Source organism: Carex rostrata, chromosome 4, assembly GCF_964058835.1.
Source record: "Carex rostrata chromosome 4, lpCarRost1.2, whole genome shotgun sequence".
Lineage (NCBI taxonomy): Eukaryota > Viridiplantae > Streptophyta > Magnoliopsida > Poales > Cyperaceae > Carex > Carex rostrata.
Window position 1 is genome coordinate 12,714,939 of NC_135921.1, and position 15,445 is coordinate 12,730,383.

Sequence of the window (15,445 nt, forward strand, 5' to 3'; positions counted from 1 at the left end):
CCTGCATTAATTATACGTCTTTGTTTTAAAACTTTAATAATGTAAATTTGAAAATTTAAATGTTAAATTAAACGGTTAGTATGGTACCTTTTTTATTTTTTTAATGTACACATGTACAATATTACGATAGTTTAACTTTATTTTATTGGTATCAATTATCAAGAGCTTACAACATACACCGAAGGGATAATTTTTGACGTTGATTTTTTTTTTAACTCGATTCATATAAAATAAAGAGTGAGGCTATAGTACTATGCATAGCACGTGCATGTACTACAAATTAATATTTTTATTTTCAAAATCTCATTGGTCCATGACTCTATGTAAACCGTCCATCATCACCTCTGAACGAATATATACTTGTAGACAAAAATATCAACACATGAAAAAACAATGTGAAAGATAAGAACAGTAAGCGTCGTTACGTGTTAGAGCATCTCCAATAGAGCAATTAAAGTTAATTGCTAAACAGCCACGTCGTTACCTTTAGCAATTAAAGAGATTCATAATTGCTAAACACTCCATCCCAACAATTAATAATAGATTGCAATTAATGCCACATCAGTGAAAAATTAAAAAAAAACGCCCCCTTTCTCTTCTTCTTCATAAATTCAATTTATCATTTTCCTGTTCTCTCCGTTGCTCTCCTCTGTCTCATCTTCTCTTGCTATTATCTTGCTCTTGCGCTCTCCTCTTTCCTCTTCTCTCGCTATTCTCCTCTTCTCCTCTAGTATCATTTTAAATCTCAATTTTAAGATGCGATATGAGACTGGATCCAGTTTATCCATTTTAGGTTTAGTAATAATGCATGCTCTTCTTTTAAAGGCAAGGCATGAATAGAATAATAGTGGATAAATAAAATCCTTTAACAAACAACTCCATCTATGATGCAAACAAATATAAATAGGTGGCATTGGCAACCCGCTAAGTTACAAAAGATTGATTTGCCATCTATGACCATGGTCAAATGCCTCCTTGCACTTCTCATCAAAGTCAAACTCCACGACTTTATGCAGAGATCTGCATAGGGAAGAAGAAATATTGGAGAGAAGGTGTTCAAACAAGGCTCAAACGGGATTTCAACCCTCACCATTGTTGCTCGGAGAAACTCTCATCGGAGAAAAAAAAAACCCAAACAATTGAGATCTTAAAATGCACCGAATGAAAAGGCAAAATCAACCAAGACTTCGAGAAATGACCGGAAACGAATAGATTTTGAGAAAAATGAAAGAAAATGTTTTTTTCTTTTATTCTTGTGTTGGGTACGGAAGTTTGGAGAAGAGAGACATTGAAAAGAAAAAGATTGTTTTTTGACAGCCAATCATTTTGTTTTATTTTGCCACTGTGTCCATAAGAAGCCTTTGCTTTATAAGCAAATTTGCTTATTTAGAAAGCGCCGTACATTCTAGCAATTGACACGTCGGAATAAGCAATCCGAAAACAATCCCTGTTGGAGATGCTCTTATGTAGTGTCGTGGTCGGCTCAATTCGTATATTGTAAGGTGTTGTGTTATTTTTTTCACGAGGGGTTGTCATGTCATGCGATGTATCGAAATTTTTATTAATATACAAAAAAAAAGAATTTTAAAAATTATTAAGGTTTTTGCGTTATTTCAAAATCTATTTAAACCGTAATTTTTGTTGCAGTTTTGAAATTCTAAACCGCAACAATTTGTTGCGGTTTTGTTTTATTTTATTTTCTAAAACTCACTTTCCGTAAAAATTGTTTGCAGTTTTGTCTTTTTTTTAAGCATACAAATTTATAATTTATTTATTTTTCATATTGAAATGTTAACATTATTTAATATATTTCTTTGAAAATAGATGAAATATTATATAATTTGATTTATTAAAAATGGATACAACTTTTTAAAAATTGAATATACTAGAAGGTTCACAATATTCTCTGTATTTATCTAGAAGTGACTTTTGAACCGGAATCAACGGCCATTTTTATTAATATCCCTAAAAAAAATCAAAATTTTAAAAATGCCCCTGGTCCCAAATTTTTTTTAAAAATGTCCTGACCGCCTGGGCCTAGGGCGGTCCAAAATACCCTGTGAGGCGCCACGGGCTGTGGCGGCCCATACCACAAGTGAGGCGCCACAGGGACTGGCGCCCCATATCCCTTGTGAAGCGCCCCAGGGACGGGCGCCCCACTGCCCAGGTTTTTAACCCGTGAGCTCCCTTCTTCCCCCTCCTCTCTGCCTTCATTCCACGCGAAAAAACCCGAAAAAAAGAGGAAAAGAGAAGAAGGAAGCCCTGCCGGCCGACCCCTCGCTGCCTCGCACCACGCTCGTCACTGCCTCGCGCCTCGATTCGCTTCTCTCTCGATCGAACAAGTGAGTTCTCTTTTTTTGATTCGATTAGGATTTAGGGTTTGGGTTAATGTGATTAAATGGTGTAATGTGATTCGGTTTGGTTCGATTCGATGTTTATGATTAACCGTGAGTAATTAGTTGAATTGATTGAATTGGTCGAATTGGTTCGATTGGATGCTTGAATTGTGGCAATGACATGAATTGGTTCGGTTGGTCGAATTGGTTCATTTGGTCGAATTGGTTCGATTGGATGCTCAAATTGGTTCTATTGGATGCTTGAATTGGTCGAATTGGTTCGATTAGATGCTTGAATTAGATGGTTGAATTGCTTGATTGCTTGAATTGGTTGAATTGGTTCAATTGCTTGAATTTAGGATTATGATTTATGGTAAAATTGCTTGAATGTCATATAGTTTATAGTTGTGAATTGTGAATTTTTTTAAAATTTAGGGTTTATGTTTGTAAATTGTGAATTACTTAAAAATTTAGGGTTTACGGTTCAATTTAGGGTTAGAATTTATGGTTCAAATGGTTGAACTGTTTAAGAATTTAGTTGTTGGGTTTATGATTTAAAAATATGCATATTTATTTTTTGAAAATTATTTTTGTGATAGTTCATAAAAAACATGTATATATGAATATAAAAGATTTGAAGTAAAACTAATTATTTTGAAGTATATCAATATTTGTTTAAAAATGATATATATATTTTTTTATTGTAAGTAAATTGCATGTATATCTCATTTTTTTTTAATTTTAAAATTTAGGTCTGCAAATATTTTAAAATTAATTTTGTTTTTTGTAAAGCTGAAGGGAGATATGGTGGATATGTTCTTCTGTTATAAATGTGGCAAAGCTGTTCATCCCAATTGCACGGACCCGCATGCAGATCCGCTGAATGACGCTCGTCTCACTACATGGGAGTGTCCTGCGTGCGTCCGTCGGGCTGAGGAAAAAAAGCGAGCAAGCTCCTCATCTCGTAAGGCTTAGACCCCAATTGTATGTTGTTGTAGTATTTGAACTGGTTGTTGCTGTATGAATTTTATGTTACCTTATTCTATGGACTCGACGGTACTGTATTATTTAGTAATGTATTTGGATTTTATGAATTTTAAATTCCTGGTATTTAGGTTGAACATGGGCTGCATTATTTTCAGAGAAGTCAATTGCATGAAAATCCTTTAATCGACGGTCCAGATTAGTCAAATTACCCATTAAGATGTGCGGTCCAGATTAATCCGTTTTTTTTCACAAAATTCTTCAAATCAAAATACTAAGTAAAAAAAAAAAAAAACACCATGGGGCGCCCTGGGGGCTGGCGCCTCACTTGCCTTATGGAGCACCCTAGGGCCTGGCGTTTCACTGGGTATTTTGGGCCGCCCTAGGCCCAGGCGGTCAGGGCATTTTTAAAAAAAAATTATGAGCAGGGTTATTTTTAAAATTTTGATTTGTTTTAGGGATATTAATAAAAATGGCCGCGGAATCAATAACTCATAATGCAAGCTTTTTTTTTTTTTTTCCAATAACACATAAAGAAATATATTAATTTTTCTTACGGCCGTGAAAAATCCGTCATAAAAAATGTTGATCCGAGTTATTTGTCGCAGTCTTTCTATTAAATTAAATTATAAAATATTCTATCTATTTTCAAATAAATATATTAAATATTTATAATATTTCAATATGGGAAAATAAAAAATTGTAAATTTTTCTGTTTAATAAAAGAAAGACAAAAGCGAAAATAATTTTTGCCGAAAGAGAATTTTGAAAAAAAAAAAGCAAAACCGCAAATTTTTTTTGTGAAAAGTAGGTCCAAAACGGCAAAAATTTGTGATTTGAAATTCAAAAACCGCAAAAAAAAAATTAAAGTTTAGGTAGATTTTGAAATAACGCAAAAATCTGAATAATTTTTGAAATTCTTTATTTTGTTATACTAATAAAAATTTCTGTGCGATGTACGTGTCACACTTTTCGTCATATGTCCAACAAAAATAAGATATTTATATATATTTAAAATGGCTTGTTTATATGTTAAAAATAAAGTAATAAAACTTTGGGATTAATGTTATTTGATTTTTTTTTTTAAATATTACACTTACTTTTTTTATCATTAGAAAAGTGTAGGATCCAACCAATTTCATTAAAATCGAGAAAGAACGAACTATCAACCAACCAGTACTTCATTGTGAATGCAATATACGATATTAATAGTTTATATAAAGATAAAGCAATATAAATATGTCTACAAACTAACTAAAATTATATATTATACCAAGGGCATGTTTATTTTCCAGATAATTGCATGAAATGGAATTTGATTTACTTTTAAAAAGCTAAAAATATGGGGATGGAAATGAAAATGTCCAATATTAATTATGGAAATTTGTTGAAGTAAGTGTTCGGCTGTATGTGAAATTAGTTGTGAAAAAAATATATTTTTCTCTCCAAAATGCATGACATCATTCAATTATACAAATAAATAACACTATTATTATAATTAAATATAGTAGACTAACATAATAATGTTTATTCAAATATACTAATAAAAAGGACTAGGTGAGGCATATATAGGGCTGGCAAAAAAATTCGAGGTTCGTGATTCGATTCGGGTTTGATTCAGGTTTGATTCGAGTTTAATTCGATTCGAAATGGGTTCGAATTGAAACGAACCAAACCAGGTTCGGTTCGGAATTAATTCAAGCCAAACCCAAACCTAGCCTGGTTCGATCGAAATGGGTTCGATCATTTTTATGGTTCGAATCTCATAATAACATCGGCCGTCTATTTACCTGATGAAATTAAAATCCAAGATAGAGAGTCATAATTTAACTTAGCCGACACTCCCTCGCTCTGAAATCTCAATAACCAAGTTCTCTCTCCACCTCTCCCTAACTCACTCTCCCTCTAGCTCTAAAATCTAGCTGACGCTCTCGGCGACTGGCTGTCTCTCCGACTGTCACTCCTCTCTCCGGCCTAGATGACTGTCTCTCCTCTTTCTTCGGTCGTCTCTCATAGTTCATACCAGGAAAGCCGTCTCTGATGTATTTTTTCATGAACAATTTTTCAACTTAAAAACACTCATTTCATAGTTCATACCGGTAAAAGGAAGCCATGTGAATTGTCCCGCGAGAAAAAATTAATGTATAAACCCGGTATAACTAGGACTGCTAAAAAATAATTTAGTTCGTGATTCGATTCGGGTTCGATTCGAAAAATGTGTAGTTCGAAATGAGTTCGGTTCGAAATGGGTTCGGTTCGAAACGAATCAAACCAGGTTCGGTTCGAAATTAATTCAAACCAAACTCAAACCTAAGATAAGTTCGGTTCGTTGCCACCCCTAGGCATATATCATCTAGAAAAAAAATGTATGTAGCTGTCTGGGTACGCTGAGTCAGCATCCTCCGCATTAACTCAAAATAGCATCTTTTGATTAAATAGGTATCAGCTGTTCGATTATAAACGGAGTCCATCCGGCCTCCCGTGTAAAACATTGTGGTCTTTAATTTTAGTGCAGATCTATTTTGCACAAATCTCAAAGATTGTCATACGGTTCAGATACCTCAAAACATTCCTTTCCGAGTTAATGCAGAGGATACGAATTCGTGTACGCTATGATGAATTTGTATCCTCTGAGATATCTCAAACTTTGCGTGACTTTATGGAAAATCCCAACCGTTTAAATACGTTCTGCACGAATCTCAAAGCAAACAAATACTGACCCCCTACATCACCTCCGAATAGGCACCGGACACGTAGGTCACGCAAAAGTTGAGATATCTCAGAGGATACGCTCTCCGCTATGATATGGTATTGTGTAGAATTCGCATCCTCTGAGATATCTTATATTTTGCGTGACATTCTGGAAAATCTCGACCGTTGAAGCACGTTCTGCGCGAATCTCAAGCTCAAATAATAATGGCCCCTACGTCACCCCCGAATAGACACCGGACACGTCGGTCACGCAAAATATGAGATATCTCAAAGTTACGCACTTGTGTGGTCTATGTTGTATCTTTTGGAAATAGATCTGCTGTGATCCGTTGGAATTGCAGGACCCTGTTATTCTAAATCTACCGTTTCATTTGTTTTGAGATTTGCGTATATAAATAACTTGTATTAAGATTCGTGTGTTCCATAAATAAAACGTTAGATTTTAAATAACAGGGTCTTGCAATTCCAACGTATCACAGCAGATTTATTTCCGTATCTTTTTATGTTGCACAAGAATCAAAATCACAATATTTACCAATTTTAAATTGGTAATGGTACTCCATGCAAACTTCAAATCCCTTATTTACTCTATGTCTTTTCTTCTTCCTTTATTTATGTTTCCAATAAGGAAAGAGAGATCTTTTGAGATATTATTCATTTTTTTAACACAAAAAGTACAATTATTACATGCTACACTCTACTTACTAGCTATTAATGCTATCGTGTAAAAACATCAGGATTGTACGCCAAAATAGTTCAACTTCTTAATAATTTACCAGCAAATTTATTTCTCTTTTTTTTAAAGAAAAATTATTTATAAATATAATTAATTGAATTAATAATAATAAATCGGATTAATTTTTTTCACTTCTGGGGATTCAATTAGTTTAATTCGTTCAAAAACCAAATAAACTAATTTTGATATAGCAAATAATTTTTAAGAGAAATAAATTGTTAAAGCACCAGATGGGTGTCTTAATTTTTGTTTTTCAATTATAAAAAGCCATTCAATCAAATTTTTTTGACATACATTGTACTCATTATTTTGTTTGAATAATTTTATTTTATTAAGAATCGATTTTATATGTGCTTTTAGAAATGATTCAAATAGTGAGTGTTAAAGTATGAAATTGAGGGTCCGACAATGAATCTGGATACTTTAGAAAAAGATGTATGGCTCTCAAAAGTTGTATATTAATTGCAACAAAGAAATATACATTTTCCAATACTCGAAATGTGCAATGTAAGGTATTTATCTGACCCTTTTGTTGAAAAAACTTGCTAATAGAATAAAAATGAAATTATTGTTATTATAACGAATGTAAACTAGCTAATACTCGAAATGAAATCGTTTATTTAAAACGAATTTAGTTTAGTAATTGCTTGTTGAAAATACGCATGGGACCCACACTTGTCTTGATAAACTCTTAAAATATTCTTAAATAATAATAATAAATAATAACAATATTAAATATATATATAAAAAAGACTGTCTTTCTGGTTCCAATGCAACAAGCTTTTCTTGGCTCCGATGCAAAATAGGCAATAATATCGTCTGTATAGTAGGTACTAGCCATAAATGCTGTGAACAAAGCCTTTTGAATTTGCAAGCATTCTTCCTATATAAGATTCACAAGCAATTTAATTTCTTGTTCCTCTTCCTTTCTTTTTTTTCCTCAGCAACTCTCCTTCACCGCGATTTACAAGCTGCTCTTTTTTTTTTTTTTTTTTGTTGATAGTATGAAATTTTGATACTTCCAATTCGTACAAGTTGAATATCGTCCCTAATTTCCATTGTTTTTGTTGATGATTAATTCTATTATTTTTTAAAAAGCATATTCATCTACATCTTTTATCTTTATAATCTTTATAATAATCATTTCCTACTACATTTATTTTCCTACATTTGGAATGCTCTTGCTAAAATCTACTTTTTTTGACATTTGAGTCTACATACTCCCCACTTTTTTTTTAAAAAAGGTATATATATTCTCCAATTCCTAATTTTGAAAATTATTGAGCTTTTAATTTCTAATATTTTTTTTAGACGCATATTATTTTTCACTTTTTAATAAATTCATGATTTAATTTTCTAACTTATATTTTATTTTATTTCTTTAAATATATAAATCCATTTAAAGCCATTTGAGGCATTTGAGTCCCGTACCGGATTATAGAGAGCCCATGTAAGGCCTTTCCGCCCTAAGGTCTTTTAAACCCCTTCTCGAAGCCCGCCTTTCCGCCCTTGTTTTGTTCAAGGCCTTTATAAGGTCTCCCATCTCGAAGCCCATTTGAGGCCTTTTAGCAGCCACCCATCTCGAAGCCCATTTGTTTTCGTATCCTCTGCATTAACTTAAAAAAAGGAATCTTTTGTGTTAATGCATCTGGTCCGTCGGATCAGCTGTAAGCTTCAAGCGATTTAAATCCGCACTAATATTGAAGACTCCTATGTTTTAGGCCGGGGTCGGATGGGCTCCGTTTTACAATCGGACGGCCAGGATGGATTACCTCGGCGTTTCCTCTGAGATATCCCAATTTTTGCGTGACCGACGTGTCCGGTGCCTATTCGGGCGTGATGTAGCGTCAGTGTTATGTTTGCTTTGTGATTTGTGCAGAACTTGTTTCAACGGTTGGGCTTTTCTATAAAATCAAGCAAAGTTTGAGATACCTCAAGAGGATACGAATTCCCTTTAAACGGCCTCCCTTCTAAAAACAAAATTTGAATTGTCCCGGCCTATATAAATTCCCCGCCTCCCTACTTTCAATCAAACATTTCATTATTTTTCAGAAATCAGAAAAAAAAGATGCGAGGCTTTTTCATGCATCGTTGTTTGAGCGGGAAGCTTAGGGTGCGCCCCACTGGAGGGAAGTGGGCTCGCGGGAAGGGAATGCTCGCTCCCAGGCCGAGGGCCAGGGCTGAAGTAAGTTCATTGTGTTCTTCCATTCTTAGGTTGTAGTTTTGCTAGATTAGATTGATTTGTATGGATCTGTTAGCCAGGGGCTGAGGTCAGAACATTGTGATTTAGATCGGATTCTTTTGCTTGATTAGATTTTTTGTATCGATTTGTTAGTCGGATCTGAGTTCAGATCGTGATTTAGTTACGAATTTAGCTAGATTATACGTTTTTTTATTGATTTGTTAGCCGGGGCTGAGGTCAGTTCATCTCCAGGGCCGATCCAGAAGATTTTTTGGATTGATTTGTATTGATTACAGTTTTTTTGTATTGATTTCTCTGATTTTTTACTGAATTGTTTTATTACTTGTTATGATAATCAGGTGGCTCCAGAAGAGGAGAACGAGCTAGATAGGGGTCGGCCATTCAAGTGTGGTGGAACGAACACTCGCCACCCTCGTTGGAGGAGGAGGTTTTTCCAGAAAAGGTGCTTACCTTGTGCTTCAAGGTTTCGTTCAAGGGCTCTCAAGGTAGAGCATCTAGCAAATGAACATGATGATGAGAACATCTGCTCTGCGTGCTACCAGCCCTTTCAGAGGCCATCTGATGTCAGTGCTGAGCACTTTGTTTTTGTACCGTTGGTTATTGCCCTTAGGAATTAGGGGGGCTGGTGATTTTAAACGCAGTTTTGAGTTTTTCAATAGAATAAATCAATGTAGCATACAGTCAACATAGGTGGTATACAGTCAACATAGGTGGTATACAGTCAACATAGGTGGTATACAGTGAATTTAGGTGGTTTAGCTGGGTAAACACTGGTTATTCTATTTGGTAATGGCTGCTACAGTCCAGTTGGTACTTACTGAGTGTTGGTCTAATAGTTTCAAAATTGTCAATAGTGCTTGTAAGTGTGGATTCTTGATACTAAAACAGTTGCAATTCTTGTATGTGTGGATTTGTTCTCGTTTACTGATTGCTTTGTATTAATTGGGACTGTTTGTTTGCCATGTACGAATGGTTTCAAAACTGGCTGATTATGCTGTCTTTTGATCCATGCCTTTTATCCGAATGTCCTTGTTTCCATGAGATAGACTGCTTGAATCTAATGTAGGCTATAATTTTGTTATAACATACCTCTGTTGATCTAATGTTCAATTTATATTTTGAAAAAAAAGGTGGAATATAATGCTTCCTTGGATAGGATCTATTAACAACCTTGTTGCAACAAAGTTCTGAACTGTTGGATTGGTATGTGTTTGAACGGCTGAGATTGAATTACAGATTATTTGGGAAAGTGAAAAACGTGACCTCTTGCTAGGTCCCACTTTCCACGGAAGCGTATCTTCTGCATAGCCAATCGTTGCGGAGCTGTGTGGAGCTTTTAATTTGGTCTGTTTGTTTTGGATCGGACGGGCCAAATTAAAAGTTCGGCACAGCTCCACAACGATTGGCTCCGCAGATGATACGCTTCCCACTATCCACTGCTGCTTCAGCCCAAAAACCTAATACTTAATTGGCACCTCCATCTCAATTTTACTCTTTCCACTAGTTCTTGATCTCACCTCTATCTTAGCTATTAGAGATAAAAGTTTCATAATTAGCAAAAAGAAATAACAAGTCGTTGATTTTCTTTGATTATAAATATTTAAATAAACCAAAGTAGTTCATCACCAATTCAAATTCATGACGAGAATTTAGCCTTGTTAAATTAACAAAAAACATCCACAACCCTAGAGTGGGTACAAATCCCCTCGAAGCCCCCAAATCCAAACTAAAATCTATTGATTATAAACAACAACATATTGAACTGATATGTGTAATTTTAATTCATCTTTGTCTTCAAAACACATGCAAATTCTCTTCAGTTTTCTCTCTCATCGTATAGATCAATTTGACATGGAACCATTGCAGTGGAAGGAATTGAAGAGCTCAAGTGTGATTGGGCATCTCCTAGTTTGAGCGTCTGATGTTATTTGCAAATCCAAACCAAAAGCACAAAAAGGAGAAGGGATAATTGGAAAAGAGAGAGATAGAGGGGCAGAGAGAAGACTTCTTTTTAACTGACTGGATGGATAGTCGTAATTAAAATTTGATCCCAATCACGTGTTGGACATTAAACAACTCGATCTTGGTCATTAATAGACATACCTATCTAACAGTCAAGAACTTTTTTGTCATGTTTGTGAAAGAAGCTGTTGTCAATATAACCTATTGCTTTTGGATATACCTTTTGTAGCGGTTCTTTGTTTTTCTTTTTTTCTTTTTTTCTTTTATGTGTCCTTTTTTGGGGGGTCACTGAACTATTTGTGTTTTTGGTCAAATTCAGTTACTCAGCTGAAGACACAGGGCCAGTTTCATGCATTGCCTGGACTCCTGATAATTGTGCATTTGCTGTTGGATGGCGATACATAGGCATGGCTGTGTGGTCAGTATCAGGCTGCCGTCTCATGTGCACAGCGCGTCAGACTGGATTAGCCACAGCCTCATCCCCTATGGTCAAACCTAACACAGATTTCAAACCGGAGCCTCTCATAGGTAGGACCGCACACCTGCAGTGGGATGAACACGGGTATCGATTGTTTGCTGTTGAGGAAGGTTCATCTGATCGGACTATTGAGTTCTCGTTCAGCAAGTGCTGTCTCAATAGAGACATATCTGTGACCACCTTTGCACGGCAGTTTCTTTATGGCGACGATCGTGTTTTGTTGGTACAGAGTGATGGGACAGATGAGCTCAAAATTCTCCAATTGAATGTTACAGTTAAGTTCAGAAAAAAAAAATAACATTCAGTTTCTATTAGCTAACACAATCATTTACTTTAAATTTATATACATGTAATTTATTCATAGATTGTATATATAAGATTGTTCATTGTTGGTCTACAATTGATATGTCTTTGTATAGCAGGTGACATACATCTCACAGAATTGGCCCATTTTGCATGTTGTGGCCAGTGATGACGGTACATACCTTGCAGTTGCCGGGCACCATGGGCTTGTATTGTATGACTTGCGGAACAAGAAGTGGCGGTTTTTTGGCGATGTTACACAAGAACAAAAAATTCAGTGCAAAGGATTACTCTGGCTTGGGAGCAAAATATTGTTGTATGCAACATTGAATCTTCTAACACGTCAATATTTTACTCCCAACATTTTTCTTTTGTTTTACCAATTACTGCAAGAAAGAATAGTGTTATTGACCTCATGCTCAAAAAATGCAGTAATCAAATAATCATGACATTACATTTATGCATATGATGTTGTGTGTTTCCAATGTTTCATAGATATATATTAAAATGTTAAACTCTGATAATTCTATTCAATTACTAATCGGAAAACTGATAACCAATGTGATTTTGCAATTTGTTTGGGCTTTCTTCAGTGATTGCACAGGTGCAGTGATTATTGGTACCGTACAAAAAATTAAAAATAATATTAGGGTAGAATTAATGATTTCTGTACCTTAAACAGATGACAGTGGTTGGTTTAGTGAGTAACAGATTTATACCTGTAGCGTGGCGGGCCTTGTGGTGCACAGCTGCACATGATCTTTTGTCCTTGTTTACTTGTTAACTTTTTGTTTGTTCTTGCAGGTATGAGTTGCTATTGTATCCAAGGTATCACCTTGACCAAAGTTCCCTTCTATGTCGAAAAACATTACTCGGGAAACCAATTGTGATGGACGTCTTCCAAAACTATATCCTTGTTACTTACAACCCTTTTGATGTTCATATTTTCCATGTGAAGATCTCTGGTGAACTTGTACCAGCTGGTTCTCCAGTTATACAGGTTTGATCAGATTTGCTCTTATTATTCTCAATTGTTGTGAATTTTTCTTGCAACAAGAATCACATCATTGACTTTGTATTAGAAGTTTGAAAATAACAAACTCACAAGTTCACCTCGTTAAATAATAGCAAGGGAGGGTTTGTGATTTAATTTGGTATGGTCGATTGCACAAAATTGCAAATACTGTGTAACTTGGACTTACTGGGAGCAATTAATTCATTAAATTTTTATCGTTTCAGTGGATCTTTCAAAGAGCTCAGCCCACACATTACATCAGTAGTGAAGAACATTCTAGAGAATCATGCTAGCTACCTCATGTCTGGAAAAGAACTTTCTAAGCTTGTAGCTTTTGTGAAAGGAACCCAATTCGATCTTGTGGTACCTTTTCTTTGTATCACTTTCTTTTCTTTTTTCCACCTCACAGAGCTTGTGCTACATTTTTTTTTTGTGTACTGGTGCCAGGCTTTTCCAAGTACCTTCTAGATTCTGTAAAAAATGTTAACCAAAGATTTTTTTTATGCACTGTAAAGACACATTTGATACATGTACAATGAAAGGTGTTAAAAAATTAGAACAGAAAAGGAAAATAGTTTATCCAAAACATGAGATTGATGGTTTTATTAAAAAAAAGGATAATTATAATTTCCCCCACCTATCCATCCCCCATTTCATCCCCCAACTAACTTTCTATTTTAACTATAACTACTATTTCTAACAACCTTTATTTCTTTCCTCTTTCTCCCTTTCTCTTCCACCTCCATTTTTCCTCTTTCACCTCCATTTTCTTCTCCCACCTCCTTCTCCCACCTCCACCTCTGCCTCCCTCTCCCACTTGCCTCTCTCACCTCCGCCTCCCACCTCCCTCTCTCACCTTCGCCTCCCACACCTCACCTCACCTCACCTCCACCTCCTCCTCCGCCTCCGTTTTTTCATCGATAAGCTCCCCTCCCTCTCCCACCTCGAAATGGTAAATACAATAAGCTCCCTCCCTCTTACACTTTCGCCTCAGTTTTTTCCCTCTATGCCTGCTGCTCCCGCTCCAGCGAACGTTCTGCCGGAGATCATCCGTCACTCCATCCCAATCAAGCACGCCTCTGCCAGGAATGAATACTTCAACGTGTATGAATGAATACTTCAATGTGTATGAATGAATACTTCAATGTATGGGAATGAATACTAGAGCACGTCTCTACCGGGTCAAATCCGTCACTGTCGATCGTATCAAAATAATTTTGTATATGTATATGCAATTAATCAATTTCATGTTTATGTTTCCCTTCCTCATGAAGTAGCGAGTTTTGCAAAGAACAAAGCTTTATTAATGGTGAATTAGGCCATAAAAATAAATTTTGAAAAAAAAAAGATATATGAATGAATACTTGATGTCTTAGATATGAATACTTCAATGTGTATAAATGAATACTTAATATCTTAGGTATGAATACTTGCGTGACAAGATATTAATACTTGTGCAACGGACAACTCGAAAGTATGTCATCATGGATCTCATTTGCAAGATAAAAATGTGTAGAAAACGTTTGTGGTTTTAAATTTGCAATTTTTTTCACAGATCGTCAGAAATATTGGTTAGATTGAACGGAGAAAAAAAACCCACCTCTAAAAACATGTAAAAGATGGATGAGTGATGTTCCAGTTTTTATATTTGCACTTGCACGACGAAGATTAATACTTTCTCGATAAGGATGAATACTTGTACAACGGACAACTCAAAAGTATATCATAATGGATCTCATTTTAAAGATAAAATTATGTCAAAAACATTCGTGGTTTTAGATTTGCAAAATTCCTCACCGATTGTCAGAAATATTGATTAGATTGAATGAAGAAAAAAAATCCCACCTCAAAAAACGTGTCCAGTTTTTTTTTTTAAAATACTTGATATATTATAGATGAGAATACTTAATGTGTTATAGATGAATACTTGATGCATTATAGATGAATACTTGCTCGTGCCAGTTGTAAAATCTTTCAAATATTATGTGATTCCCAAATAGTAAGTGGTCCCCCTAGGTAGTTAATAGTTATTGAAGTAGTTAATGACTGGGGGATGAAATTGGGGATTGTTACGGGGGATAGCTAGGTTCTCCCTAAAAAAAATGCAATTACCTCTGTAGGAGTACCTTTAGAGAGAAAAACTGGGGTCTGCTCGGCTAAAAATAAAAACTAAAAATAGAAATAATCCGCCCAAGTGATGAGGGATAAACAATGATTATTTGATGATAAGAGCGAAGTTGAGATATTGTTTTTATTTATCTGAAGCATTATCTGGTATCCTAATATATATTGGCATTTGGCAAGCATGAATTAATAATATTGTACGAGCCGAATAGGGATGATAATTGGATAGGGTTGTCCGTCGACAAACCGGACTGAACAATTGCTGAGCAAATTTCGGACGAGTTAGGGTCTGATCGGAACCCATCGTTTCCTTTAAAAGTAGAAATGGAATTGACATTTTTTTCAAATCTGGCGATCAGAACGCACCTAGCGTGGAAAGTTCACTTCATTCAGCGCGATTTGGATAGAAAATTTGGCTCCAACAAAATCTCGTGAAAATTAGTCGGATTCGGCGAGATTTCATTTGGAGCAAGTTTGGCGGGAGGTTGAGTTACTAAATTACCCTTCCACTGCTTAACACCGACCTCTCCTCTTCTCCTCTTCTGATGACCTGCCCTCCTCTCCCAATCAACCCAACGTCCTAAGCAACTCC

The 15,445-nt window shown here is 35.4% G+C and overlaps 1 protein-coding gene across 2 annotated transcripts; it reads left to right on the forward strand.

The window, feature by feature from the left end:
* Window positions 1–10,560: 10,560 nt before the first annotated feature.
* LOC144553439 (uncharacterized) lies at window positions 10,561–12,711 on the forward strand. Of its 2 annotated transcripts, none has more exons than XM_078301609.1 (3): window positions 10,561–11,685; window positions 11,831–12,056; window positions 12,519–12,711. In XM_078301609.1, the coding sequence occupies exons 1-3, from the start codon at window positions 11,341–11,343 to the stop codon at window positions 12,602–12,604; spliced, it is 657 nt and encodes a 218-aa protein (XP_078157735.1). In that variant the 5' UTR covers window positions 10,561–11,340; the 3' UTR covers window positions 12,605–12,711. The 2 variants fall into 2 exon arrangements, with proteins under 2 accessions (XP_078157735.1, XP_078157736.1); XM_078301610.1 differs by having other exon boundaries at window positions 10,576–11,685; window positions 11,834–12,056.
* Window positions 12,712–15,445: the final 2,734 nt, after the last annotated feature.

Bases quoted from the DNA above. Each gene is read 5' to 3' on its own strand.
- LOC144553439 (XM_078301609.1), top strand. From the start codon at position 11,341: ATGGCTGTGTGGTCAGTATCAGGCTGCCGTCTCATGTGCACAGCGCGT. The intron at 11,686-11,830 runs GTTAAGTTCAGA...GTCTTTGTATAG, and splicing joins TTCTCCAATTGAATGTTACA to CAGGTGACATACATCTCACA. The intron at 12,057-12,518 runs GTCAATATTTTA...TTGTTCTTGCAG, and splicing joins AACATTGAATCTTCTAACAC to GTATGAGTTGCTATTGTATC.